Source organism: Lepisma saccharinum, chromosome 13 (genome assembly GCF_977018435.1).
Source record: "Lepisma saccharinum chromosome 13, izLepSacc3.1, whole genome shotgun sequence".
Taxonomy (NCBI): Eukaryota; Metazoa; Arthropoda; class Insecta; order Zygentoma; family Lepismatidae; genus Lepisma; species Lepisma saccharinum.
In genome coordinates, this window is record NC_139241.1 from 64,882,996 (window position 1) to 64,909,074 (window position 26,079).

The following is a 26,079-nucleotide window of genomic DNA, read 5'->3' on the forward strand; positions in this document are numbered from 1 at the left end:
TGATAATCGGCGTTTACGTATAATTCTCCTCCAAGAAGGCAAACATTTCCCTTTTGTTGTTCAAAATTCCCTCTTTATTACCTTATGTATTAATATGCACTAATAGGATAACAATTTATGTTTAGATAACTGTCATTATTCATAATGCGCTTCAAGATGCGTATAATTTTACTGGAATGTTAACAATCTAGGCACGCAACACACACATTGCTCACAGCTTCGTATGGCGTGGTACAACTTGATGAAACGTACTCGTGCCTGTTTGCAGGTTTAAAATGGGAGTGACTGGTGGAATAACCGCGAAACGGAACAAGAGCGAACGTAATAAACGCGAAATGAATTAAGCGCGAAAGGAATTACTGCGAAACAGATTAAACGCGAAACCAATATTGTAAACCGGAATAAGCGAGAGAGGAACAACAGCGAAACGGATTAACCGCAAAAAAATTCACTTTCACGATTAATCCTTTTTACGGTTGTTCTGGCTACCCAGTGGGAATTTAGCGCAGAGCGCTCCACAGCCAATACAAGTACGCACTAGTTGTGCGGATGGCCTAGGTAATATTTCAAAACCGTGATTTTATAATAAAAAAATATTCGACATATCTTCATCAGATTTAGGAAAGCTAATCCAAAAGTAATCCGTTACGAGTATTTTAGTAGTAACACGTTACATTATAATTTTCTTTCCAAAGTAACTTTCCTTCCAAAAGAAATGCGTTTCAACTTATATACATTCCGTGCCTTCCGTAACGGGTTACTTGTTACTTTACTTCTCCTCGAATCAAATAAGGTCTTATAAATTACATTACTTTCCTTTTATATGTAACGAGTTACCTGTTACTTTACTTCTCTTCGAAAGAAGTAACACGTTATAAATTACATTACTTTCCTTTTATACGTAACGACTTTCATGTTACTTTACTTCGAGAATGTAACGCGTTACAAATTATTTTCCTTTCCTTCTATACGTAACGAGTAGGGAGACAAATTTATGGTAAATAAAAACTGAGGAGAGCGGTAAATAAAATGTTAGATCAGCGGTATATACCAGCGGTGGAAAAAAAAATTGGCACACACTTTTTCATCATGAGAGGAAACAACATACAAAAGAGCTATAAATTGATAAACTACTTCATTTTTATATACTGTACACATACACAACTACTTAGCTGTCCAACCAAAAAGAAAACATCAACACAAAATCATTTCATTTCTAAATTGCACATTCGGGGGAAGAAATGAATGCAGCTTGACAGGGAGCGAAGTTTTCGAACTGAGATTTTGTGCATGGGAATTCCCAATTTGCAGCGTCTTCCTGATGTGATCGAAGATAAAACTTTCTTCAGCTGCAAGTGGTAGGAAACTTTAGGCAAACGTTTCGTTACAAATCGACAGTTTGCGCGCACAACAACAGATTGCCGGTTTTTGCGTGTTTTCTACTTAATTTGATGATATTTCACGGTTATTTCGAGAAAACGCGTTAATTTCGTGGAAAAGCACACATTTCGCATTACTTTGCAAATAAAACTCATGCATATTTCATCATTGGGGGTGTAGTTACGTGCAGAATGTTCAAAATTGCATTTTTTTTTTCACATTTCGCGATTTCGCGCATCGCGAAAATTCAATGTCCCTAGTAACGAATTATATGTTACATTACTTCTCTTTCAAACAGTAGCGCGTTAGAAGTTACCTTGCAAGTAACAACTGAGAGGAATTCTCAGATGGGCAGCTGCCCACTCCTGCCCATCCTTGGACGGTCAGGAACAGATTCTGTTCCCTCGGGTAAATCCCCCATAACAAGATCAGAGACTCGACCCTATTCTATTAAGTGAATACACCGCGTACCTACTCCATATGCGCGTGGGGACACGCACTGTAAACGTGTTACAGGTCCCGCAAGAGGCGTTGGCGAAACTGGAACCCACGAGTGCGTGGTCCTCGACAGATGAATGGAAATGAAAGCACGTATCACCTTCCGCTTCCCGGAGGAGCATCTTAACAATGGAATTTCCCGCAACAATGACCACCGAGGGGAATCTTTTCCTCGCCTCGCCTCTGCGAAATTACCATTCTTCCCTCTCCTCTGGCGTCGTTTGGCGTTCGTTGTACCCTGTTAGCAGTCTTGTTAGGGGCGCCCCAGTTTTGGAGATTGCCTTAGTCTTCTAACGTCGTCGGATGAGCTTACGTAGCGTGACGTCAGAGCTTGTTCTCCAATGCATCTATTTCCGGTATGTACCATCTTCAAGGCGTATGTGGAATGTATGTTAGTAACAGATTTTTCCGCAGCTTCTCTCTTTCCTGTCTCTCTGTTCTTAACAGTCTAAGGCCTCCCAGATGGGGTAGTGGCAACTTCGTCGCCTTGTAATCAAGATGTGCCATCACAAGGTATCAAACCTTGGACCCGTTGATTACATAGTAAGATAGAGGTAGGTTAGGTGTAAGGAAAGAGGCAGAAGGGAAATTAAGATTGAGCGGTGGATAGATAGAGGCAGAGCGGTGAGTGTAAGATAAAGCAGGGGAGAGGCAGGTGGAAGTAGGAAGAGAGATGGAGGAATATAGAGTAAGGACGGGAGTGAGTACAGCGATAGAGAGATAGCAAAAAAAGAGAGAGAGGAACAGATGAATAACGAAAAGAGATTGATTGATTGATTGATTAATTTACTTCGCTTCTTGTGCCTCTTTTTGGCTAATTTGCGAAGATGGGGATGAGTGATATGATGAAATTGATGAATGGATAGTCAGAAACATCCATGCCCAGGCCGAGATTCGAACCCGAGACCGCTGGCGTCTTAGCACGATGTGCTATCCATTCCGCCACGGTGACCGGAAAACGAAAAGAGAGCTGTAGATATAAAGGATCGAGAGGTGGATAGATGGAGAGGAAGAGAAACGAAGGAAAAAGAAAAAAGCAAGAAAGAGAGAGACGCACAGGAAGAAATGGGGACTAAAAGTGGTAAACGTTGTAAGTGCCAAAACCGAAAATGTTGGGAAATCGCATCGTTCCGCATCAGCCCGTAAGAACGTTCACACTAGTGACCTCTTTACACGCCCTTTGAACTACTTGGAAGGCTACCAGCCACTTTTCACGTTTACCGCATTATAAAGCATGGCACATTGCACAGTTCAACGTGGAAAACGGTGTTTGAATTATTTTGGCACTTACAGCGTTTACCAATTTTAGTCTTCAAATGCGTATAAAGAGACTAAAACGGGTCAGATATAGACTGAGAGAAGAAGGGAAAACATGGGGAGATATGGAAAACTGGAAAGAGAAAAACGGAGAATGAACTAAAGATAGAGAGAGGATAATAAAGTTGAAATAAGAGAAACAGCTACTGCAATCCATAGAAACATTCTCCTCGATGATGCAGAAGGAATTCTAAACAAATCTAATTTTCAAGAGTTTAGAAAGCATACTATTCTTAAAAACGAGATACATTAGTCAGAAACCCATCCCTGAGGCAGATCCAAAGTTTTTTTCACTCAGTATTTTCTAACTTGCAAATTGAGTGGTGCTTAAAAAAGGCAAAGGGAGTTCGTTTCATCTTCCTGTTCTACCAGGGAAAGGGATCAATTACAAGCCTCGAGACTCTGGCAGTAGGAAAGATCAATAGATACGTAAACATGAGTTCTCTTTGGGAACCATTTTCGCACTGCTCGGGAAAAAAAAATGAGCTGATATTGGCAAGTCAGCAGACTTCCTTTATCGTTCGGCGCATCGTGGGCGAATTATTGAGTAATTGCGGGGCCGTTGTTGCTCGAACAACCTCGTTTATGGCCGTACATGTGTAAGATGGGAGGTGTTCAGCTTTCACCAGCCTAAGAACGGGCTTGTTAAAGGTCCAGGAATTGTAAATGGATTCAATTCCGGTCCGGGAAAAAAAAATCAGAACGCGTAAATGGGTTCTGGACTGTAAGGAACCTTTTTACCATTAAAGTATTTCAGTTCGGTCCCCGAACGTTTTTACCCGATCAATTCGAATACGGTCCAAGTTCGGTATTGAAAATGAAACAATAAGCAAATTGGACCGAATTTAAGTTGTGCGAGAAAAAGGCTCCGGTCCTATTGCAAGACCTAATAGAACCCATTAGAATGTTTGGGTTCCTGGACCTTTAACAACTCCATGGTTTTTAAAAGGTCTTGGACTTGTAAATAAATTCAATTCCGGTCCGGAAGAGAAAATCAGAAATTGTAAATGGGTTATGGATTGTAAAGAACCTCTTTATCATTAAAAAGCCTCCGGTCTTGTTGCAAAACCCATTAGAATTTAAGGATTCTAGTAAACCTGCCTAATCATATTAACAATTTATTTGTTATTATTATTGTTCTTAAGTTGTTTTTTTTCAATCCTGGGGTTGGCCTGCACAAGCTGTTTTATGCATTCGAAATTTTTACTGTTAATTTTGTTCTTTTTCCCCCTGACTTCGTATTTGCCTGCTTATATTGTTTTCTCACTATTTAAGGAAGAAAGAAGTTATGAAGGCACATAGATGGGATGCAGAGGTGGAGACCCATATATTATTGTCGATGTTATGGAGGTAACATGATCAGCACCACGCTCCGGCCGTTCTTATTCCTGTAGTGTTTACCACATAACCCATTTATTAGCGGCTGGGTAAACCCCGGAGCTGCTCCATGTAGGGAGAAAGTCCCTACAATTCCCTACCTTTAGATCTTCCATCACGGGAATCGAACCCGGGTTTCCTGCGTGGCAGTCCGACAAACCAGGGACCCTTTGATTAGAAGGCCAAGACGTTAGCACCGCGTATTATTTCACCATACTCAATAGTTGAGTATAGAAATAAATTTTCAAACTTTCTGGATGAAAATATCAGTTTTATATGCTTTAGATGTGAAGTACATAATATATCAATCGTATTTTTACATTTATCTTCATAGTAACGCTTATAATTATAAATATTCAAATTACAGTGAATATGTTTACATTTGAATTGCCGGCAAAATTTTAATTACTCTTTGCTTGGAAAATGTATTGCATGTACTTTATAATATCAGTTTTCTATCTTCCTCTTTCAGTGTCTTCGTATTTCTTTCCTTGCTCTTCCTTTTTCTCCTTTACTCTTTTTCTCTCTGGTTAAAGACGAATGTTAATTTCTCTTTCTTTCATTTTTCTTCTGTTTCTCTCTCTCTCTCTCACTTTCATTCACACTACCCGTCTTCACTCTTTCTATCTCTCTTCTTCCTTGCTCGTTTCACTATCTTCCTTATCTTTCTTTGTTAGTGTATCTTTCTCTCATCTTTGTTTTCTTTCACTATCTCCTTTCTCTTTTGATTTTTCTTTTTCCCTCTCTTACTACCTCTCTTACACTATCTTCAGTTTTTCTTTCTCTTCTATTTCAATGTCCCCTTTCTTTTATCTTTTTAGCATGTTTCTCTTTCTCTCTCTCCTTCGCTATCTCAGTTTTCTCTCTCATCTTACTTGTCTTTCTCTATCTCTTTCTTTTTATTCTTGTCTTGTTCCAAATCTCGTTTTCCCCTCTCTCAACACTCCTCCACTGTCTTTCCTTAGCACGCCTCCCCGATGGCGTAGTTGTATCATCGTCGCCTTGTAATCCCACTTTAAACTGTAGGCCCAGTCCCAATTAGCCTTTCTGTGCATAAAGTTGACTTAAAACTACAAGTGAAATAATCAAGCAGAACCAGGGGAACTAGGGTCGAGTCTTGTGCAAAACACGGATGCGTGTCGCCTTGTTATCTATTTCAAGATCACGTTTAACTTAGGAATGTAGGAAAAGCGATACAAAAGAACAGGAATACTTACTGAAGTGTAGCACTGAGGCCCCATTGAATTCATACTCCGTCTGGTTGACTGTGACTAACTTCCCCATGCCATCCAGCACCACTGCCTCGTACTTGTTCGCTGGGAGGGTGTCATTGTCCCTCACGATCACCTCGCCCAGTACGGTGCCCTGCGAAGACAAACATATACAACATTTACATGCCTGAAGTCTAGGAAGATCCTGAATTTTAGTAGGGCTTAACGAGGTGCTAAATATACACAAAACGTTCACCAATTCAGGGTCTCGGGTTCGAATCCCGGCCTTGGTATGGTGAGTCTCCCTTCATCAATTTTCTTCACTAATCCTCATCTTTGCGATTAGTCAAAAGGGGTTGGAAAGCTAAGTAAAGTAAACCAGAGCAATAAATCAATAAGTCAATGTATATATGTATATGCGTATGTTGTTGTTCTGCCACTTTCTGGCTGATCGCAACAGCGAGGAAGAATGTTGAATAGATTAATCTAACAAAGTGACACTAACTATGGGATACCGAAGCCTGAGTGAGGACTCGAACTCGTGAGGCATGCGTGTGTGTGTGTCATATGTCTAAGTGAGATATATTGACGATGGATTTACTTTGATCCATGCTTTCTCGATCTCTGCTATAGTGGAGGCGATGTAAACTTTTCTTTCTTTCTACCTGCAGAACCGCCGACAATATGTCGTGTATCAAGGCTGCAGATCAACCGAATACGTGGCCAGTTCAGGAGTCCCACAGGGGTCGAACCTTGGTCCCTTGCTATATTTAATTTTTATAAACGATTTACCTGAACTACTCACAAAATATGAGACATTAATCTTTGCTGATGATGTTAAAATATATAAAAATATCGAAAACGCTGATGACTGTACAATATTACATGAAGAGCTGAATAACTTGCTTCAGTGGTGTGAAATTAATAAAGTCAGCCTAAACCTAAAGAAATGTAAACTTGTATCATTCAGCCACAACAGACACCCTATTCAACATTCATACACTATTTCTAATGTGTTAGTACGAAGTGAAAATATAGTTACCGACCTAGGGGTTATTTTTGACCAAAAGTTAACATTCCAATCACATATTGCCCGCATTTTAAGCGAAGCTCACAGAAATTTGGGATTTGTAATGAGAATGGGTAATCAATTTAGAAAAAAGGAAACATTTCTCTTGCTGTATTATACGCTCGTCAGATCTAAACTCGAATATGCTTCTCTTGTTTGGAACCCGCAACTCAAGAAAGATATCGAAAAATTAGAAAAGCTTCAAAATAAATTTCTCAGATATCTACTATTTAAACTTGATCGTACATATCCAAAACTCACTCCTAGCAACATATTACGCGAAATCTTTAATATTCGGTCACTCGACGAAAGGAGGCAAACTAGTCAAATAACTTTTCTCTCCAAGCTTATCAATGGTAAAATTGATTATTTTAATCTGTTGTCGAATTTAAATTTTTATGTGCCAAACTGTATGTTAAAGCCCAGAACTGATCTCTTTCAAAGCCCCCTTGGAAGAACCAAAATGACCGAAGCTGAACCCATGAGGAGAATGTGCAAGTTGTTTAATTCAGTTTCTAAGAATAATCCAAGCGTAGACATATTTAAATGTAATTGTAACATTAGATCTATTCGCTGAAATTCTGTATGTTTTCTTTTGTTTTGTTCATTGAATTTTGGTTTTAATTCAGCTTGTAAGGTTATATCCAACAGTTTAGCCTCATTTATTATTGTTTTATCTCTGTGTTCCCTTTGCTTCTATAATCTAATAGTTAATTTCTCACAATTGTTCTTAAAAGTAAAATGTATATTGCGTCATTGATATTTCTTGTTAATTTTCTTAGTTATGTTCTTGTTTATGTAATGGTGTCATCCCGTATTGACCACTGTAATTGGGCATGCGCCTGTTGTGTTTCAATTCAAATAAATAAAATAAAATAAAATAAATAAAATAACATGCTCCGGTCTGGTCTCTATAGAGAAACTTGTTAGGTTCTCCCTGAATCAAGGATGATACGCTTCAAGAGGGTAACATATGCTGTGACCAAATAATAGTAAACCCTCAGACAGTGTCAGCGATTTAGTTCCAAAACTAGGGGGGAAGGTGCCAAAACTGGAGGGAGGCAAGGAGAGTTTACTTTCCCTTGCTAGATAAGGTTTAGCATAGTGCGAAGGCAAAATAGGCAAAAAGTATATGGGACAGTTAAATCAGAGCTTGGAGACGATATTATTAGGGGTCTTTACTGGAACCTTGAGGTTAGCTAGAGGAATGCTCATAGGGTTTAGGATTATGCCAATGAAAATAGGTAGACGGCAGTAGCGTATATTCTAGGCTAGCTAGGTATCTGCGAAGCCTGAAGTTTACAGAATAAAAGTCAGGAGAAAAATCTATCAGAAATTGTAAATATTATTATTCATATCAGTGAGATGATGATGCTGATTCTGGAGTTAAGAATCTGATTTCCTATGAGTTGGTAACCTGATTTCCTATGAGTTGGTAACCTGATTTCCTATGAGTTGGTAACCTGATTTCCTATGAGTTGGCAATCTGATTTCCTATGAGTTGGTAACCTGATTTCCTATGAGTTGGCAACCTGATTTCCTATGAGTTGGCAACCTGATTTCCTTTGTGTTGGCAACCTTATTTCCTATGGGTTGGCAACCTGATTTCCTATGAGTTGGCAACCTTATTTCCTATGAGTAGGCAACCTGATTTCTTATGATTTGGCAACCTGATTCTTATGAGTTGGCAACCTGATTTCCTATGAGTTGGTAACCTGATTTCCTTTGTTTGGCAACCTGATTTCCTATGGGTTGGCAACCTGATTTCCTATGGGTTGGCAACCTGATTTCCTATGAGTTGGCAACCTGATTTCCTATGGGTTGGCAACCTGATTTCCTTTGGGTTGGCAACCTGATTTCCTATGAGTTGGCAACGTGATTTCCTATGAGTTTGCAACCTGATTTCTTATGAGTTGGCAACCTGATTGTAAATGTATTTCTATTCATAACCTAGGACCACGTGACATGGTGAGAAAGCCCAGATCTGGGATTCAGTATACGCCACTGGTAGACGGATGCTTTACATAAGTTTGCTGAAATCCGCCCGGCCAAAGATTGGACTTGAGGAAAAGCAGACTTTCCACCTCTTCCTGTCGACAACCACCCTTCGCTCGCATTTCAGGAGAGGCAGGGAATCGGAGACCTACTCGCTTGCTACGCTGCGGCTACCATTAGGCACCGCTGTGATTGGCCTTTGTTGAAGGTGCCACCTGTTTCGAAAACGACTCGAAACGAAAAATTTGGCAACGCGTCACCACGGCAAGTGGACAAAGCCGATTGGTTCAGCGGTTCATGTGACCCTCTTTGACTTTCGACAGAAAATATCAAAATAGAATTTCCAAGTCCATTCTCTAGCCGAAACAACTGTAGCCATAGATTGATTGATTGGGTTTATTTTACTTCGCCTTCAAGGCATTTTTGACTAATCGCGAAGATGAGGATGAGTGATGATATGATGAAGGGACACTCACAGCGACCACCCATGTCCAGTCCAGGATTCGAACTTGGAATCCCCGAGTCATAAAACTGGTTACGTAGGAAACCTGCACGAGTGGGAATGACTCGCTTGGCAGAACCACTACGACGCCAGGAGTTACGAGTTCGAATCCTGAGCTGGGTGTTCTCTATGAGTTTCCCTTCATCATATAATCACTCACCCTCATCTTTGCGATTAGCCAAAAACTACCTTGATGGCGTAGTAAAATAAACCAAATCAATCAATCTATGGCTTAAAACTTATGCAAAGCATCCATCTACATCTTTTCATTGTCATCATGCTAAACCATATGGGAATTCCTCTATCTAACCTCAAGCTTGCAGTTAACGCCCCCTAACAACATCCACTCTAACCTCTGATTTAACTGATGGTTTATTATTGTTTGATCCCAGCCTCTTGAAACACATTACACTTGATTCAGAGAGAACGTAACAAGTTTCTCCGAGGAGAATTGAATCTGTGAATAATTTAGAGACAATTCTCTGATCTGGTTATCTCCTCTTTGTGTGCGCTTTGAAACCCGCTCCCATTCCATCTGAGGAGGCGTTGCTAGAGAAGCCATTCCGTCCGGTTAGAGTTGACGCTTGGCGTAATTTTGATAAATCTCGTGTTCCCTAACGAGGCGTTTAGATATGCATATGTTCTTGTAGCAGTGCTTAATGGAAGAACGCATGTCGGCGGATGGGGGAGTCTTGTTCTTTCTCTGAGATGCTGAAGCTTTGGTAAGGATGAAGTTGCTTTTATTTGTTCAAGAGAGATCCAGAGATGTTCACATTAAGCTGTGAATCGAAATAATATGTAGTAAAGAGTTCAAAAGAGATTCAGCAGTTCGTAAATCTTCAGTGATTGTGCCAGATTATCTGGAGAATCGGAGAGGGAGTAAAGTAAAGAAAGAGAAATGAGATAGATATAGGGACAGAGGGAAGAGAGAGAGGCGAAGAGAAATATAGATGAAAAAGAGGGAGATAGAGAGGAAGGAGAGTAGAGAGAAAGAAAGAGAATGAATGGAAGATAGAGGGAAAGGAGAGAATAGATAAAGAAAAGAAAAATAGAGAAAGATAGATAGAAATACCTTTGTAGAGAGAAAGAAAAAGAAAGAAGAGAGGAGAGAAATAAATAAATTGATAGAATGAGAGGGGATAGAAGGAGGAGGAAAGAGCAGAGAGAAAGAGTGATAGAAAGAGATTTAGAGAGGAAAGGAGAATGAGAGATAGATGGAGGTTGAAAGCGGAAAGGAGAATAAAAGAGACAGAGAGACAGAGAGGGGATAGGAGGGAGAGAGAGAGGATAGAGAAAAATAGAGGAGGAAAGGGAGGATAGAGAGAAGAAGAGAGGAAGGAGATATATACATAGATAGAGAGGAAAGACAAATTTAGAGTTTTGGAGAGGGAGAGAAAGTGGAAAGCGAAAGAAAGAGAGGGAACATTGAGAGAGAGAGAGAGAGAGAGAGAGAGAGAGAGAGAGAGAAAGACAATGAGTGCCCACAACTGTCTTAATGAAAAAGGAGTTACAGAGTTAAATTCCCCGATATCGTCACCGCATTCCCTGACGCTTCGTTCGCGCCCGAACAGATCAATGAAAGTTGGTTACCGTGGGTGTCCGACAGCCGTAGACCAAGTTGGAAACTTAATTTCGAGCGCCCATATTGCTTGCTTCCAAGTAAACGGGCACAAACACCTCTTGCTGACAGAAGATTTATCTTCCATAACTCTGGACACGATGTACTTCTCAGGAAAGTGTCGACCTAAGTTTGTGAAACGAGGTGCCATATTGGTGCCGCGCACCCCTCCTACAAGCTACAAGCATCCCGAAAGTAATATCTGAATTCGTGGTAAGTGGGTGCTCGATTTCAACAGGTGATTGCTTTAATTGCTTGAAAAGCACGTTGAAATATGAGCGTCTGTGGTCAAGTCACGTGTGAGCCTGGCTTCGAACTGCGGGATGCGATTTCTTTTCGAACTATGTCCCTGCCAACGAGTATAGAAGGGCTAGAGAGAGGCGGATATACAGAAATCGATTCTTGTTTGTCGAAGCAAATTGAACGCGAATTTCTGCCTTACTATTGTACTAGCGCTTGGCGTCGTTTAATAAGAGGAAACTTCCATCGTGCAGTTGTGTAAGCGGTGAAATTTTGTTTGAAAAATGGGGGACACAAGTATAATATTGTGTGATGAATTCTGTGTGGTGGACAGTCCAGACAAGGACAATTTCAACACCCGCCAGTGCATTTGTATATTCTGATTCCAATAACACTTTCTATCTTTTTATGTGGGCCGTAACGGGTGACCTTTTGAAGGCAATTAAATTATATATATTTCCACGTTGCGCACTCTGCAGACTAATGAGGCTCTGTCGTGTGGACTCACTCTGCGAGGCTTGTGTTGTTTCGTCCATATATGTTCGTGATACCTCTTCATCTTTATCACAGTTCCTCCTCATCGTCACCTTTAGTCAAAAGTGACAGAAATGCAATGTTAAATAAACCGAATCAATCAACTAATATTTTTCTTTCTCTTTTATTGTGTTTTCCTTTTTTAAAGTATTTTTTGATCTCTCTCTCTCTCTTCATTTCTATCAAGTTCTATTTTTATTTCTTTCCCTGTTTCTTTCTTTCTTCTACCTAGCTCTCTTTGTTCTATCAACTACTTCTACTTTTGATTTCTTTTCTCTTCCTTCTTACAATATAATTCTCTATCTACCTCTTTCTTTTTTACCTTATCTTGCTCTATCTTTCTATATTTTTCTAATTGATTGCTTTGCTTGATTTTACTTCGCTTTTTGTGCCACTTTTGGCTAATTTGCGAAGATGGGGATGAGTGGCTATATGATGAAATTGATGAATAAACACTTCCCAGGATTCGAACCCGGGACCCCTGCTGTCGTAGCGCGATGTGCTAATTACTCCGCCACGGGGGTCGGCTATTTTTCTAATTGTATCCGTCTTTTTTATCCTTCTGTGTGTTTGAGCTTGTGCGTTTGTGTGTGTGTGTGTGTGTGTGAAAGGGAGATATTATAGCTTTACTGTCTATTTACGTAGGCTGTTTCACTATTCGTGGGCTATTTCACTGTTGACTAGAGCCTATTCTCACCCAGGTGGTCGGAGCGTCGTGCTGATCACGTCAAGCCCACAATGGCCACATCTTACACATTCACGGCGTGTAGAAATTTACATAAGAGCTTTGCTTTTTTCTACCTGTACAGGAGCATTCAGAGGCGCCAGTCGTCAAGCGATACTTGTATATTTTAAACCAACCTTTAGAAATTAATGCAAATTTTCGAACTGAAGCGACACAACAAACTGCACGTGTCGCCTCAGTAAGGAAATTTGCGTTTGTTTCTTGCTTTCCAAGAGACGCGTGTGGCTTCTGAAAGCTCGCTAATAATATCTGTTGTTATGTGCAATGAATGGGAAGCATAAATTAATATGTTTAAATCGGCCCAGTTTGTTTATTTCCACAGGTTACGAAGAATATGGGAAGTGATCTTGAGGCTCGTAGAAGGTGTTCCATTATAACCTGGAGCAAGAGTGAAGGTATGTGTTGATCCAAATATTAATAAAGCCAACACATCGAAGAATGGTGCATCCTATTCATACAAACACACACAACAAACAAATGAAAGTGACGTTGCGCTATGTGACTCCAGTGTGAATGCTCTGTGATTATGCTTCCATGTGTTGGAAATTACTTCCATTGTAAATTCACTAGGATTGATTCTCTAGAAGTTGTCTCTTCTTTCAACATTTGGAAGCATAGGCGTGCGGAGATTAATTTATTTGGGGGGGGGGTTGCCTTAAGGAGAGTTTCAATTGCCTATATGGACAATGTTGGTCTAATTCTCGTAACTTCGTTCATTTTTATCAGAAGCTATTAGGTATATGAAGATGAAATTTTAACATGTAGGCTCTGGGTATTCGTTCTCACTTTAGCACAGGTTTCTTGTCTCATTGTGACTCTATTTAACTAATTAACCTGTGGCCTAACAGCTCTTGAGGGCCAAGGCCTACTTACATACTGCCGGCTTCACTCCCACATGCGTCAGCAGAGGCGGGTCATCATCATCATCGGGTGACGTGTGGTCAGCACGACGAACCCGAAATGTGGAAATCTTTATATTACTTAAATAATGAAAGTAGACAACTAACAATTAATTTACTGTTATTGAACAACTATTATCATCATTTTATAAATTGAACGGATCTCTTCCACAAATCGGTTTGAATTTATTTTTCTTGTGTGTGCGGTTTCGATCGCTCCTGAAATCTTGCATTAGCAATCGAGGCTGTGCTCAGGAGAGGACATCTGTGCGATTTGTGAAGTGAAAAACATTTTCTTTACCACGTCATTATCGATTATTATATTAAACAATATCGCGTTGATTTAGAGACAAAGAGGGGGGGGGGGAAGAGGCATTTGAAATGAAACGATCTTTATGAACTTTTTAACACTGATATTATTTTCATTATTAATTGCAGTTTCTTCAATGTTTATGTTTTTAGTTATTGATTGATTTGCTTTATTTTACTTCGCTTTTGCGCCCCTTTTGGCTAATTTGCGAAGATGGGGATGAGTGATGATGTGAAATTGATGAATGGACAAACATCCATGCTCAGGCCGGGATTCGAACCCGCGACCCCCGCGATGTGCTAACTACTCCGCTACAGGGACCGGCTTATGTTTTGAGGACACATTCGGCGATGCCTAGTAACCCCTGGCACCCCTGTGCGCACGCCTATGTTTAGAAAATTTTGATCAGCTCAACACAAATTTTAGACGACGATGCTGCTGCTGAGAGCTTTTTACTCGGTATCAATAGTTCATCGTTGCGTAGTTAAGAGTCTACAGTATTTTCCTATCCGTGGACTAGACTTTTAATTAACTAATTAAATGCTCAACTAATTAGAAGGCGCCTTGAAAGTCCATTGACGTAACCTTCTACGTAAAGATCTAATCTTATATAGCTGACTGAGGAAAACCTGTTTCAAGTTAGGTAATCTTAACAGGAAAGGAGAAATTTCAAAAGCAACATGTGAAATTTGAAGGTGGAGAAGGTCAATTTTTGTTTGTGGAAAAGTGAAATGTTATAGAGTAATTTCTGTCTATGAAAGGGAAATGTTGATGAATGTAACGATATTTTGCGTAAATCGTGGCAGAAGATGCAAGCTCCATATTACCTGGACATTTTTCACATTTTTTCTTCATTGGAATGAAAATATATTTGAGTTCCTTGTTCTTATAATTTATTTTTGATTGTTTAATTCAACAAAAATGTTGAATAAAGTTTATTCAATATTGTGTTAAATTTAACACTTCAAATTTAAGCCGACATGGGCTTGTGCGAGTGTGTGTTCCTTCATCGTGATGTTCATCAATTTCATCCTATCATCACTCATCCTCATCTTCCCGATTAACTACAAGTGGCACAAAAGAGAAGTAGAAACAAAATCAGTCAAGTATTACGTAGGAACTCACCAATGATACCGTATCATACCCTTTGGTATGCGGGATCGAACCAAAGACCCTTGATATACTTATTCGGGAATGTACAATAACATCTCCTTCATCCTCAGAGGAGAGTCCTACTCGCTAAAATATGTCCTGATGGTAATGGCCCAAGAGGTACTACTCCAACAAGTTACACCAATAAACAACTAGAAATAACAAACAGTTAATATTTGGATTTTAAAACCTTCGAACCTGAATCTTACATGGTAGGGTAGGATACGAGGGTCACTATTTATATTTTGAGCCTTGGCAACACTGATTGAAGTTAGGCGCGATTTGACGTTTGCACGGAATCGTCTGGCATTATTGACCATAACGTACTTCAAATGTTTTGTCAATAGCTTCATTTGTGTTGTTTATGTTGCCTTGGAGATTGCGCGACAACAATAAAATGGAATTAACTCGTGAACATTTTCGTGCGATGATTTTTTACGATTTTCGACGTGGATTATCAAGACAAGAGTGCATCGATCAACTTACTTCCACATTTGGCGATGAAGCCCCATCCTTTGCCACTGTGAAACGCTGGTATAACGAATTTAATCGTGGCCGCCATTCGCTCACCGACGAGATTCGCGAAGGTCGTCCAAAATCAGTTGTTGTTCAAGAAAACATTGATGCTGTGCAAAACCTAATACTGCAAGATCGTCATGTGACATACTGTGAGACTGAGGCAACCATAGGCATTAGTTCCACCAGCATATATAAAATATTACATGATCATTTAGCTGTGAGAAGGGTATGTTCTCGTTGGATCCCACACAATTTGACAAAAACTCAAAAAGACGCTCGCGTCAATTGGTGCAAACAAATGCTCAATAAATACAATCGTGGTGCTTCAAAAGACGTATATAAGATTGTAACAGGTGACGAATCATGGATATATGCATATGAACCGTCTAACTTTATGAACAGTCAAAAAATCGAATTGATGGGTCATCCGCCGTACAGTCCTGATTTGGCACCCAATGACTTCTTCTTGTTCCCGAATGTCAAGAATAAATTGCGTGGACAACGATTTTCGTCGGCGGAAGACGCCGTTGATGCGTTCAAAAACCATATTATGGAGGTGTCGCAAGAAGATTGGAAAAACTGCTTTGACAAATGGTTCGAACGAATGCAAAAGTGTATTGACCATAAAGGAGAATACTTCGAAAAACAATATAGCAGTTTTCAATGCCAAATTCCTGTTTTTTCATTGTTAGGCTCAAAATATAAATAGTGACCCTCGTAATTACCTGTCTAACGTGAAGTCTGATGATTTGATTCAAGAACGATGTGTAAGCCTGTAGTGAAGGCTTGCTTCTCCAGCTAAGTCAGGAAGACTGACTTTGTTCGAAGATCAAACTGAAGAGCGCTTTTGACTATTCCAAAATCAATCCCAAGAGTTCTCCTACCTTTCTCCCCTGTCCCTCTTGCAGTGGAGACTTCCTCCACGCCGATTCGTCAAGTTTAACTTCCTATTCCGTTAGCAGAATTACTCCCTGTTTACATGTGAGCTGTAAATACTCCAGGAAGACTGTTTACACTTGACTTTGCATATTTGACATACCTAAAAGGAGCAACTGGCTGGTAGAATAAGTGAATGACCCTTGGTCAGATTGAAGCTTCTTGAAAATGTACAGGCTTACGCTTTGTTACGATACTTCGCTTCCTGCCCCTACACAACAGTACTTATTTTTCAGTTTCTCCTCAATTCATAATCTTCAAAAACGTGGTTAATTGGACTCCTAAGCGTGAGTGTTAGGTAAAATATAGTAACCTTCTTACAGACATGTTCATGTACGGTCACCGGCAATAAATCTGAGACGCTTGGATTCCCTGAAAGGCGTTGTGTGTTGCCTATCTCTGCGGCGGTAGTAGAACTTACCGTTGAAAATTTGCTATTGAAATCCACACAGCACACACAGCGCCTTGCACGGAAGCTGGTATTTCAGGATCCAGGCGTCCCAGTTTTATTGCCGGGGACTGTACACTAATTTCCATAATGATATGTGGTCTGGTAAACCCTCTAAAAAAACACCCTGCTTGTAATTAGAGAAGAGAGTTTCTTGCAAAACACTTACGGCAGAGAACTTGAGTTCCAGTTCCATCTTAGTCTCTTGCTGCTTCTGACTCCGCGGCGCGTTGTCGTCTTCGTCCAGGACTATCAGCTGCGCCTTCTTCTCGAATTTCCTGTTCCCAACCGAGCACCGGAGGATCAGTTCGTGTTGTCCCCCGGCCTCCCTGTCCAGGTTGCGCCTGCTTCGGATGGAGTTGGTGCTGTTGGCGCCGGCAGACATGGCGACCGCCTCAGATCCTGGTGGAGAAAGAGAAGACACTTTTGGAGTGGCAACCAGTGATCAGGAGGGCGTCGAGTATCTGAGTTATGCTCGCCGAGCAAGATTTTCGCTCGTTCAGCAGACAGATCATTTACTTGACACCGTATGCTCATTGTTCCAAATATCACGATCGTCGACGTAAAGATATAAGGCAAGAGAATGGTTCTGGTGGTGAAAAACTAATAATTGCTTTTCGAAACAACAATAACGAGATGTTTATGAATGAGAACAAAACCAAACATTTTTCACGAGACGTTATTCGAAATTTTAGTTTCAACACACATGCGCAATTAGGAAAGCCACGGTAGTTCAGTTGTTAGGGCGTCTGACTACGTCGATCCCCGGCGGAGGAGAATCGTGACTGTTTCAACCTGTTCAAACGGCTCCGGCACGATAAAGGCGGCCATGGGCGTGGTGCTGATCACATCACCCCCAGCTAGGCCGAGATCAAGAAAGTGTGGGGCCCTAACCCCCTATACGCCTTCATGGCGTGGTGCAAAGCACAGGGGAGCACTTTACTTTATTTTTAACTTTCGCAACTTTGGAAAACTACGGTGTATACGTATTTCATCCTACAATTACAAAAAGTGGAAAATTGTATTACCTTCAGTTACTTGTATTTCTTTGTAATTACACTATATCGCAAGCCGTCAATCACAAACACTCGAAAGGCCGGCCTCCGTGGCGGAGTGCTTAGCACAGCGCGCTACAACGCCAGGGGTCCCGGGTTCGAATCTCGGCCTGGGCATGCCTTTTCACTAATTCATCACATTATTACTTTCCTCATCTTCGCGATTAGCCAAAAGTGGCAGAAAAGCGAAGTAAAGTAAACTAAATCAACAATAACAAACACTCGAAACACAAAAATGATATATTCTGTGGCTTATACCTGTGGCGAGCAAGGTTCAAGTTCGCTCAGGGAGCAAGTGAGCAGCGCTCACCGAGCAACTCTTATTTGGATGTCAAGTATCTGAGCGCTCAGTGACTTGCTCCCTGAGCGAGCTTGAACCTTGTTCGCCGCAGGATTAAGGAACAGAATATATCGTTTTTGTTCTCGATCCCGTGAGGAAGAATAACAAGAAATAATGAATATTTCTAATGATTAACGGCTTGCGATGTAGCGTAATTGCAGAAGGTCAGGCAAAGATAAGGTAATTCAAATTTCGTTTCTTTTGTGAAACTTCTCATCTGCTATTAACTTCTATTTTTTGTACAGTTTCGAGAGTTTTGTCCACGTCAATCATTTCCAAGATTAACAGCTTTTCAAAATCACTAAAATCTTCTTGTCCACTCGACACGGCCAAATGGATCACAGATTACTCAAAGGCAGTGATATTTTGATCAATGATGATTTGTCTGAGTGAGTGATTTAGTTTATTTTACTTCGCGTTTTGTGCCTCTTGGCTAATTTGCGAAGATGGGGATGAGTGATGAAATGATGAAATTGATGAATGGACATTCACAAACAACCAAGCCCGACCGGGATTCGAACCCGGGACCCTTGACGTCGCAGCGCGATGTGATAACCACTCGGCCACAGGGTCGGGCCGATGATCTGTCTGCTTAGCGAGCATAGCTTAGATATTCGACGCACTCCAGAACGCTACATTTTAAAACTAGTTTTGCTACAGCAGCAGCTACTGTTCCAAAAATGTACAAGCCCTTAAGGGTTGTATTACTATGTAATAGATACAGTTATTTATCAAGATACTCGTAATTTGATATATTTTGTTAGCAGTGTTACCATCTTTGGCTTGTTTTAGTACTTTTTTGAGAATTACAAGGTTTCATATATGAGGCATTCCACGAAAATCGTCCTCCTCCATGTAAATAACAAAATGAACTATTGTTATTATTTTATATTGTATTACTGTTTAAATGTCCGTGAATGTATATCATTTGCATATTTCACAAACAAAAATTATTAGCATCTGTAGCCTATATGCTTCAACAGCATGTAGTTCAACAGACGAATTAAATCATACTTTGCTACATTTTTAAAGCATCACACACGTAACTCGTTAATACTTTTCATGCATTCAGGCTATGTCACCATACTCAAGTTCTTTTCATTTGATAGCATATACCACAAAGTAATTCATAATCTATGAAATCAGTTCATTATGAATAGTTTAATCTAATCCCATGTCTAGATCCTTGTGTGTTCAAATGTCACACATGTAACGCTGGAATGCCCCATATGTGTTAGTGACCTATCAACTCAAATTTCATAATTGCAAGTAGGACGCTAACCAAATTAATGTTTACAACTATACACAAATACAATTTGTTAGAATTATATATGTTTATACATAAACATATTTTATTAATAATAATTAATTTGTTCATAGACTAATATGAAGGTTGTACTTTGAACGAAGAATTTCATTGGCAATCGTGACCAACAACCTAATTACAACGAGCTATAGACGATGGTATTTATACTTTTTGCTAAGGAACAAAGTGAACATATAGCGCGACAGTTACAGGACGACATTTCTACTTTTCTTCACTGGTGCCAAAAGAACTATCACTATTGCCATACACAAAATTTAATTCAAAACACAAAGAAGAATTGTAGCTGTAACGAAATTTTCGCTAAAAGCTATTTTTTTTTCTAGCTAGATACAAGCTAAATGTATTTCATTTATGCTAAGATATTTAAAACTAACAAGCCTAAAATAATCATGAAAGCATTCCACCCTTACGCCAGAAGACGGAATACGGCGGTTGACCAAGAAGGTGTTTGAGTTTAGTGCGATGAGTCGTACCCGCAATGAAGCTGTTTCCTTTTTATTTGATTTGCCTTTTGTTATTTAAAGTCGCTATTCTGTTGACTAATCTCGACAATGAGGACGATTGATGATATGATGAGAAAGATGAAGGGATGCTCACAAAGAACATCCATGCCCTGGTCGGGATTCGAACCAGAGACCCTTGGTGTCGTAGCTCTATGCTAACCACTTCGCCACAAAGCTCGGTCGAAACTGTTTCCTATATTACATGAAGCAATAAGAAGCAAACAAGTTTCATGGAGGCGGCAGGGATCTCATAAAAGAAAGAGTTGGTCTTGCGTCGAAGTAAAAAGAAGCAATATAATTTTTTTAAGATCGGAAGACACGGTTCCGGTCCCTTTCTGGAATATGAAAAGTCGCCCCGTGTCTCTGGAGCTGGAATTACATTCGTCTTCGCCAATATTGGCTGGAACGAATGCCTGGAGGAAGCCTTCCGGGGGCGATGTTTCATCTTAGCCCGTATTGACTCCCACGAGAAGAAGATGTATGTGCACATGTATGCATGAGGGGTTCGCCTGTGGTACTGAATAATACACAGTCAATGTTGACATCTCGGTTCAACCACTCTGCTGTTTGTATCCTGGAATTGCAGGGAAGAAGCTCCTCTGTCGTGTTTCCTCGCCGCTTCCTTGCAAATAGAAGCTGTTGTGTACAGGGATGCCTAGGGTATTACCCTGTCATGGTCGAAAGAAAGTCACGTCAACCTCTGTTCCACGTATACTCTATTTCGGGAATCTGTGGAGCGAGGCCGCGCATAACGACAGAAAAGTGGAGAAAGTGAGTGGGCGGTACAAATGCAGCGCGCGCTGCTGCAGCCGCGTTTTCTCCTTCATGCACTCACGTGTCCATTGGTCGAGTCCTACTTGCGTAGGTAACTTCTTTCTGTTCGTTTGCTGCAGAGAGTCCCGAAAGAGAGTATAGTGCACCTTGTGATGCGTTTTTTGTAGGCTGACGATATTTTGGCGCCTGCAGCTAGCGTAATCCTCTGGATATGTTGTATTGTGTTGTCCTAATGTGTATGAGGGTCCCATCACTATTCATACTCATCGTTGCGATTAGACAAAAGTGGAAGAAAAACGACGTAAAATATATATCACTTTAAAATTGCCCCGTATAAATTACACAGTACTACTAAATTCGTTGACTCTGTGCATATTGTGAGCCTGGAGACCGATGATTACAACTAGAAACATTTGCAACTCGAGATGAGACGAGACCCTGCCAACCCTAAAAACACCCCTGACGCTTTTTAAGGGCGTGAAAGGGTTGAGAAAGAAGAGAGCCTCTTCATACAAGAGACCACCTACACCCTCAGTAGGAGCCTCCTCCAACGTGAACACATCTTGATTTACAGGGTGAGTCAAAAGTACCCTAACACCCCTTATAAAATGTAAAGGAGTTATGCTGGGTACAATTGGTCATGATAGAAACAGGTTAGGCTCAGGGGGAACCATAGTTGTATGGGTCAAGCGTAGGCCTGCCATATTGTTGGCCGCCATGTTGAATTGAACTTAAAAATTTTAAATGGGAAGGTGGTGATACGATGATATATCAAATCAGGCTAGAATTTCACGAGAAATGCATTGGCGAAGGTTGTTTCCCAATTAAAATTTTCGAGTTAAATTTTATATGGCGTACCTTAGCTTGACACACGCAGCTGTGGTTCCCCCTGTTTCTATCAGGACCAATTGTACCTAGCATAACTCCTTTACATTTTATAGGGGTGTTAAGGGACTTTTGACTCACCCTGTAAGTAACATATTAGCAATAAACTTTTGTACTCACCACCCAACACCTTGTACTTGACTTCCCTCGAGCAGTTCCTAGTAACGAATGGCGGCCGTATGTAGCCTAGTTCAGTTGCTGGTCTGTTCTCGAAAACTTGATACGTGAATATGAAGGGGCTGTCCCAAAAGCATATCTGAAAATAGTGAGAGAAAGCAATATTAAAGCCGTGTTAAAATTCCTGCCACTAGTGTTCTAATTCACATATTTTACATTAGTGTTAAGTGTAAGAATAGTCTTCAGCTTTTAGCAACATAAATAATACGAGGGATGATCATAAAATAGGTTACAAAGCTTGAAATGAGCGTATGAGGTGCACTACTGCTTCACGTAATCACCAAGCCTGTCCTCATATCACACCGTGAGATTAAGTTGTTCATGCCGATCGATCAAAATTTTTCATTAAAATTTCGGTACCATCTGGAGGGAGCGGTTTTCACATCTTCATTGCTCCGAAAGTAGTGTCAAGACATGTATTCCTTTAGAGCAGAGAAAAGATGAAAATAATTTGGTGCCAAGTACAGACTGTATGGGGGGTCCAATGTTCGTGCGGTATGTGGACGTGCATTATCATAAAGAATGATCACTCCACTGCCTAGAAGACCTGACTCTTACCGTCTGATGGCCTCATGCAAATGCTGAAGTGTCTGACATTAAGCATAGGCGTTAACAGTGCCTCAATGTTGAATGTAGTCTTTCACCACTAACGGGATATCGAACCAAAACAAGCTAGAGACGCTGATTAACATTTGAATACGTTAAATTACATCCTGTTGAATTACGCGCGGGATGCAATATTACATTTTTATTTGTAGGCATTGCTTAGATTGCTTGGATGAAGTATAGTGTTCTGGTGAGAGCTGTGGACCCTGCTTCCTTTTATGTTCGGCTATTTTCGACCTTTCTATTTCTGCTGTTCATCTATACTCCTCCTTAGAGATTAGTGTTGCCCACGAGACGAGACTTTGGCCTGTCTCGTCTCGTGGAGTCTCGTGGAAATGCTGTCTCGTCTCGAAAATATTCGTTTGTCTTATGACACATGGTCAATCTCGTCTCGTCTCGAATTTTTAAAAGCCTGTCCCGTCTCGTCCCGTGGGCAACACTATTAGAGATGGCCTGAAATTCCATCTTAGGCAAATTTGATCGTGTATGGAGGGCTTTACAAACAAAAATACAAACACCGTATTTTTTTTAGTCACCAGGAGATACGAGAGTGGATCATTAAGTATCGCACAACATTTTTTTAAAAAGGAAGTTTAATATGCAAGACAGCATAAATTATACACATTGAAACCACATCTTTTAGCTACTTTCCGACATAGGAGCCAAGCCTTTCAACATATTTTTCCCATCGTGGCACTAGTTTCAATATACCCTGTTCATAGAACTCCGTCAATTGGGAATACAGCCACCTGCGCACAACCGATTACACTTCTTCATCGAAATTGAAGCGTTGGCCACCTAGGAATTTCTTCATTGGGCCAAACAGATGAAAGTCCGAATTGTTTAACCGCCCTGACAAGGTTCTCAGATGGATCCGCCGGTCATTGAGAATTGCCTGCTCAATGGCTGTAACATTCAGTTTCGTTGCAGCTTTTACTGATCGCCCGGAACGTGACGAGTCAACAAGCTTCAGACGGCCTCCTTGAAAGAATGCGCACCACCTGGAGATGTTGCTACGGTCCAAACAGTCTTCCCCATACACGCCCAACATTTCCCTGAGAATTTCACTTGGGTTTTGTCCTTTCGTCCACAAAAAACGAACGACAGCTCTTTGCTTTTCACACGTTAACGACAATAACATGCGCGCCATCTTTATTAAGTAGTTCACTCTTCTGCCACAAGAGTTATACCTGATCAAACAAATTCCGTCTCTAGCGCGAACTTCAAACCACACATCTGTAAAATTTCAACGTCCCAGCCACAATAACATCGCGGGAAGAAAATGTTGTGTGATACTTAATGATCCACCCTCGTATATTGTAAATAGGCGAATCAAACATGATGCATAGAGTAAATAACAAAGCTAAACGTCACCAGTGCATATATTTCGTAAACTAACCTTAATCGTACATCAGTACACCTGACGTCACATTGCGGGTAACTAATACGACCAAATGTGACCTTTGTGTGTTAGAAAATGTGTAGGTAACTTTTTGTCCATCTCTCTTTGAACGCTGTAATCCCGCTTCCGTTGAGAACACACCTAACTCATTTGCAACAATTTCCTCCCATTTGTAGATCAAAGTTTCAAGTGTAGCCCAAGACAAGGCTTTCTAACTCTCTGTGAACAATAGAATGCATCATTGCTTTCTCTCGCTCTTTTGTGGTCTTAAATTGGCTCTTCCGTCTGTTGGTAACTAAGCACGAAGTGACGAGGGCAGAAAAAATGAGACAATATAGAGGAGGGGGGGGGGAGATTTACTGGGGGAGTATGTAGAAAAAATACTTGAAGTAATGATATAACTCGGATTTTGAGGTAAATAAATATTTTTCTGCGTGTAAATATGAGCCTATATACCGATTTTTATTAAAAACAACAACAACAACTTTTTAACATGTAAATACGAGGAGCGTTCAGGAAGTAAGTTCCGATGTGGTCGGAGCGTAACTTGCATATGCAGGCAGGAAAATGTGGGAAGTGGCTGCGATATTGTGCAGTCGCAGCGCCGTGAAAGCGGTCTTTCGTAACAGTGCAATTTGTCCAATTTGTAAACTATTTCAGGGTGCACCCATTGGCTACGCCACTGAGGTAGTGATATATAACATTGAATGACCAACGACATAAATGAAATTATGTATCGTCTATTAGTCTGTAATATGAAATAGATTACGCTCTTAGATCTAGAAGATTCAAGATAAAATGCATCGTTCATAGTCGCCAAAAATGACGACAGACTAAATTCAACTAGGAGTCAAACTTTCCATCGTGCATAGTCGCCGAAAATGACGACTTGCTAAATTCATCTAGACGCCAAATGAAACATTACACCCTTATTTTTCGACTTGCAACCGCTAATTTCGAACACTTGCTCTCTTAAATCTATAAACATCCACAATTAGACAACAATACATACCTCTTCGCCATCGCTGTTGCAGATGTCGGCAATTTTCATCTCTGGAACTACAACTAACTCGACCATCATTGTTGGAGAGTCTTCTAATTGTCTACCAGACGCGTGAACAGCCGTTGCCGTGATATTTGCATTCTCGTGCACTGGAAAAGAGAAAGGAGATAAATATTAGAATCGCCATTGACAAGAAATGGGTCATAATTGCATTGTAGGTACTTAAGAGCACCATCGAGTAAATTTAACTTCGATTTATGTTAACCATAGACTGTTTCAACATTGATTCATATCAGGCATTTGACTAATTTTAACTGTCCAAGCTGATTTCATGCATGTCTCATTATCATTAACAAGAAATTTGCAGACAAAATTTAACCATTGGCTATATTTAAGAATGGATCAATCTTAACCATGTAATTTCAACAGTGGGTAAGTTTATGCTTAGATTAAGCTATCATCAAGTAGTTTTAACTATGAACTTATTTTATGTAATTGTTAAATTATTTATGGTTAAAAAAACATCGACTAAGTTTTAACATCAACTTATATTTAACTGTTTAAAATTTCAATCATCATACCATTTCAATCATCGATTCGTTTTAACTTTCAACTTATTTTTATTATCGACAAATTTTAATCATCGTATCATTTTAAGCATCGATTAAATCTAACCATCAACTGTTTTTACATACTGACAAGTCATTTTAACCATCGATTAAATTTAACTGTTGATTAGTTTGATCATTAACTTATTTTAAGTATATACCTACAAGTTTTAACGGTCGTGCCATTTTAACAGTCGATCATGTTTAACCGTCGATTAGTTTTAACCATCAGCTTATTTTAAGTTTTGATAAATTTCAATCATCGAGCCATTTTTAAGCAACAGCTAGTTTTAGTCATGGACTGCCTTAAATATTCAACCCTGTGCCTTGTCTCCAAAAGTTTTCTCGCGGGAGAAAGCGTGTGCATGGAATTGATAAGGAGTCTGAATTTATTCACTTTAATCAGGTCGGGGATGAATTGTTTAAAAGACCAGAAGAATTCTCCTCGAAGGACGGCTGTCTCCACTTTTCTCGTACGTTTCTTGCAATCTTTCCTCCAAAGGTACGTCACGCTCGCGTTCAACGTCTAATAGATCGCAATGCATCTGCGGAGAACGTCACATATAGCTCTTCCCCTCCCTCTGTTATCTCTTGCAGAAGGAGAGAAGAGACAGCAAGATGTGTCGGCACGGAATTTCTGTTTTCTCAA

At 40.2% G+C, this 26,079-nt stretch overlaps 1 protein-coding gene across 2 annotated transcripts in view; it reads right to left on the reverse strand.

The window, feature by feature from the left end:
• The window catches only part of Ret (protein kinase receptor Ret oncogene), a 349,319-nt gene that overhangs the window by 121,903 nt on the left and 201,337 nt on the right, over window positions 1-26,079 (reverse strand). For both annotated transcript variants that reach the window (XM_083134370.1, XM_083134369.1), the window contains exons 3-6: window positions 24,832-24,971; window positions 21,755-21,890; window positions 16,920-17,152; window positions 5,790-5,937 (exon numbers count right to left, since the gene is read on the reverse strand). In XM_083134370.1, the coding sequence (XP_082990496.1) occupies window positions 5,790-5,937; window positions 16,920-17,152; window positions 21,755-21,890; window positions 24,832-24,971 (657 nt within the window). The remainder of the gene's footprint in view (window positions 1-5,789; window positions 5,938-16,919; window positions 17,153-21,754; window positions 21,891-24,831; window positions 24,972-26,079) is intronic.